The 3,144-nt window shown below is 42.9% G+C and overlaps 1 protein-coding gene across 1 annotated transcript; it reads right to left on the bottom strand.

Moving 5' to 3' along the window:
- Window positions 1-1,445: 1,445 nt before the first annotated feature.
- On the bottom strand, window positions 1,446-1,931 carry LOC116379586 (DNA repair protein XRCC2-like; the record flags this gene model as incomplete). The annotated part of the gene is made up of 1 exon (XM_031841544.1): window positions 1,446-1,931. A coding segment is annotated over one exon (297 nt), but the record flags the coding sequence as incomplete, so codon positions are not given.
- Window positions 1,932-3,144: the final 1,213 nt, after the last annotated feature.

Here is a 3,144-nt window from a genome sequence, read left to right as displayed (position 1 = left end):
CTGAGACTCGAGAGCTGAAGAACCTCCTTACTGATTAGATGAGGTTCTCTTCTTCCTCTCCAGATTTAAACTGATCAGTTTAAACACAACAGAGAACTTCTCCGAGAGATGACGTCAGCGTCACTGTTCACTCGGAACATTCCCGGTGATCGTTAAAAGAGAAAAACACGGTTTAACGCTGAAAAATAGGCCAAAAATTAAAGTTGAATCGGTCGCTCCGTCACGGAGGCCATGTTGTTTAGGGAGCGACCGAAGCACCGCCTGTCAGCGACAGAGGGAGTAAAAGTAGGTCCACAGAAAACATCCGCTCTGGTACCGGAGCAGCAACATTTACCGGACAGAGTTCATATGTTACGACCGGAGAAAGGCCTCCTTCACCGATAGGAACAGTTTAACACGTGTCTGTGTGTCTGTAGCGGACTCTTTTCTGTGTTTGTGTAGTGAGAAAAGTGTCTGACCCCGCGGAGGGATCTATGGTGGGCTGCTCTAGTGAAGCGGTCTGTCATCAGACCTGAAGACCCGGACTGGATCAAAGAGGATCCGGACTGTGCAAACAGGAAATACATTATTTAACTTTATATTATTATTATTATATATTATAAATATAACATCAGTCCTCTTTACTGAACCACTAGAACAACCTCAATGATGGCGAGAAACACCTAATGGACCACTAGAACCCCCTAAAGAACCACTAGAACCAACTCAATGACAGCTAGAACCCCCTCAATGACTGCTAGAACCAACCAAAGAACCTAGAGCAACCTCAATGACTGCGAGAACTACTTAAAGAACCACTAGAACCACCTCTATGATGGCAAGAACCATCTAATGTGCCATAGGAACCACCTAATGGGCCATAAGAACAAACTAAATGACAGCTAGAACCCCCTCAATGACTGCTAGAACCACTCAAAGAACCACTAGAACCACCTCAATGTCGAGCAACACCTAATGGGCCAGTAGAACCACCTTAAGAACCACAAAAACAACCTCAATGACTGCTAGAGCCACCTAAAGAACCACTAGCACCACCTCAATGATGGCGAGAACCACCTAATGGACCATAAGAACCACCCAAAGAACCACTAGAACCAACTCAATGACAGCTAGAATTCCCTCAATGGCTGTAAGAACCACTCAAAGAACCAATAGAACCACCTCAATGATGGTGAGAAACACCTAATGGGCCAGTAGAACCACCTTAATAACCACTAGAACCCCCTCAATGATGGTGTGAAACACCTAATGGGCCAGTAGAACCACCTTAAGAACCACTAGAACCTCATAATAGAACAACAAACAAATGGGTGACAAATGACAGTAAAACTCAACATATACTCGAGACAAACACAATTACACCTCCTGAATCTACTTTCATTGAAAGTTGACAAAAGTATTCATACATTAAAAAGAACAGCAACAACATCATGGACACAGACGGTTAACTGATGTTTAATGTTCTCATGGACACAGACGGGTTCCTAGATGTTTAATGTTGTCATGGACACAGACGGGTTCCTAGATGTTTAATGTTCTCATGGACACAGACGGTTCCTAGATGTTTGTTCTCATGGACACAGATGGGTTCCTGATGTTTAATGTTCTCATGGACACAGATGGGTTCCTGATGTTCAGATGAACTTCACTCCTCCATCGCTCACGTAGAAGGAGCTGCTCCTGTAAGCCTTGGTCCTGGAGGAGGAGGAGGTGCAGTGGATGGTGAAGACTTGCCGTCTCCTCTGCTCCTCGCTGCCTCCTGCTGTGGAGGCCATGTTGTTTGCGGCCTCCTGCCGGGAGCAGAGCAGCCGGTGGGTCACCAGCCGTTGCCAGGGGCGACAGAGGTACGGTCGGTCGTTGGAGGAGGGTCCGGTGTAGCTCCTCCTGATGGTGTGGCAGGTAGCGAAGACGGTGATTCTGTAATCCCTAAAAGAAGGAGCCACAGATTAGACTGATTCATTCAACAAAGATGTGAGCCCAGCATGCAGTGTGTTTCATCACGTTCCTTCAGAACAGCTTCGGTTCTCCATCTGTGAGGGAATCATTCACTCTGGTGAATGGCTCTGGTACGTATGCATAAAATAATGTAGCCTACCTAAACATGTATTCTTTTTGCACTTTGTCCAATACCCCTTCTATCCTGTTTATTAAATGGTGACTATTTAATTTTGTCCCTCTCTGTGATTGAGTTTGACACCCCTGCATATCTGCTGTATTATGCTAAAAGGTGTCATTTTGTAATGTTTTTGGTTGTTGGTGTGCCGCGGGATCTTTTTAATGTGAAAAATGTGCCGTGGCTCAGAAAAGGTTGAAAAACTGACATAATACTGACCTAAAGGACCACTAGTACCACCTAAAGGATCACTAGTGCCACCTAATGGACCACTAGTGCCACCTAATGGACCACTAATGCCACCTAATGGACCACTAATACTACCTAATAGACCACAACAACCACCTAAAGGAGCTCTAGAACCACATAATTGACCACTAATACTACCTAAAGTACCACTACAAGACCTAAAGGATCACTAGTACCACCTAAAGGATCACTAGTACCACCTAAAGCAGTGGTTCTCAACTGGTCTGGCTGCGGGACCCACCATCACCCGTTAATGACAAGCCTCGACCCACGACCCAAATTATATATATATATATATAATTTGGGTATATCTATATTCAAGAAGTCTAGTAGTAGTAACGTCTCTGTGTAGTAAACAGCTGCCAAATCAAATAAAGAAAGTACACATCAATTATATTTTAACTAATATTATTCTCATTTTTCAAATTTAACTGGCTGGATTATAAATAATACATAGAAATACATAGATAAATGTTCTCATTTCAAGTAAAATAACGGCTGGAATAAATTAGAATAAATTACGTAACAAAATTAATTTTAGAAAAATTATTTTCACTGAATTGCGCTGCAGCTTTAAATTCAGTTCATTCAGGGTGAAGTGAAAAAGCCACGATATTATATTTTTCTCATCTTCCAAAATGAGAAATTAGTGTTGGAAGATTTCACCTCTATGAGTCTGTCCAGTCAGAGTCTAATGACTCTGGTCTCTCTGGCTATTTCTCTCTTTTGGAAATTGTCCTATGATTTGACTTTCACAACTCACACTTCAATAGTCCTGCTCT

Source organism: Anarrhichthys ocellatus, unplaced genomic scaffold (assembly GCF_004355925.1).
Source record: "Anarrhichthys ocellatus isolate YVR2014 unplaced genomic scaffold, GSC_Weel_1.0 scaffold4644, whole genome shotgun sequence".
Lineage (NCBI taxonomy): Eukaryota > Metazoa > Chordata > Actinopteri > Perciformes > Anarhichadidae > Anarrhichthys > Anarrhichthys ocellatus.
This window is presented reverse-complemented; position numbering and strand designations above follow the sequence as displayed.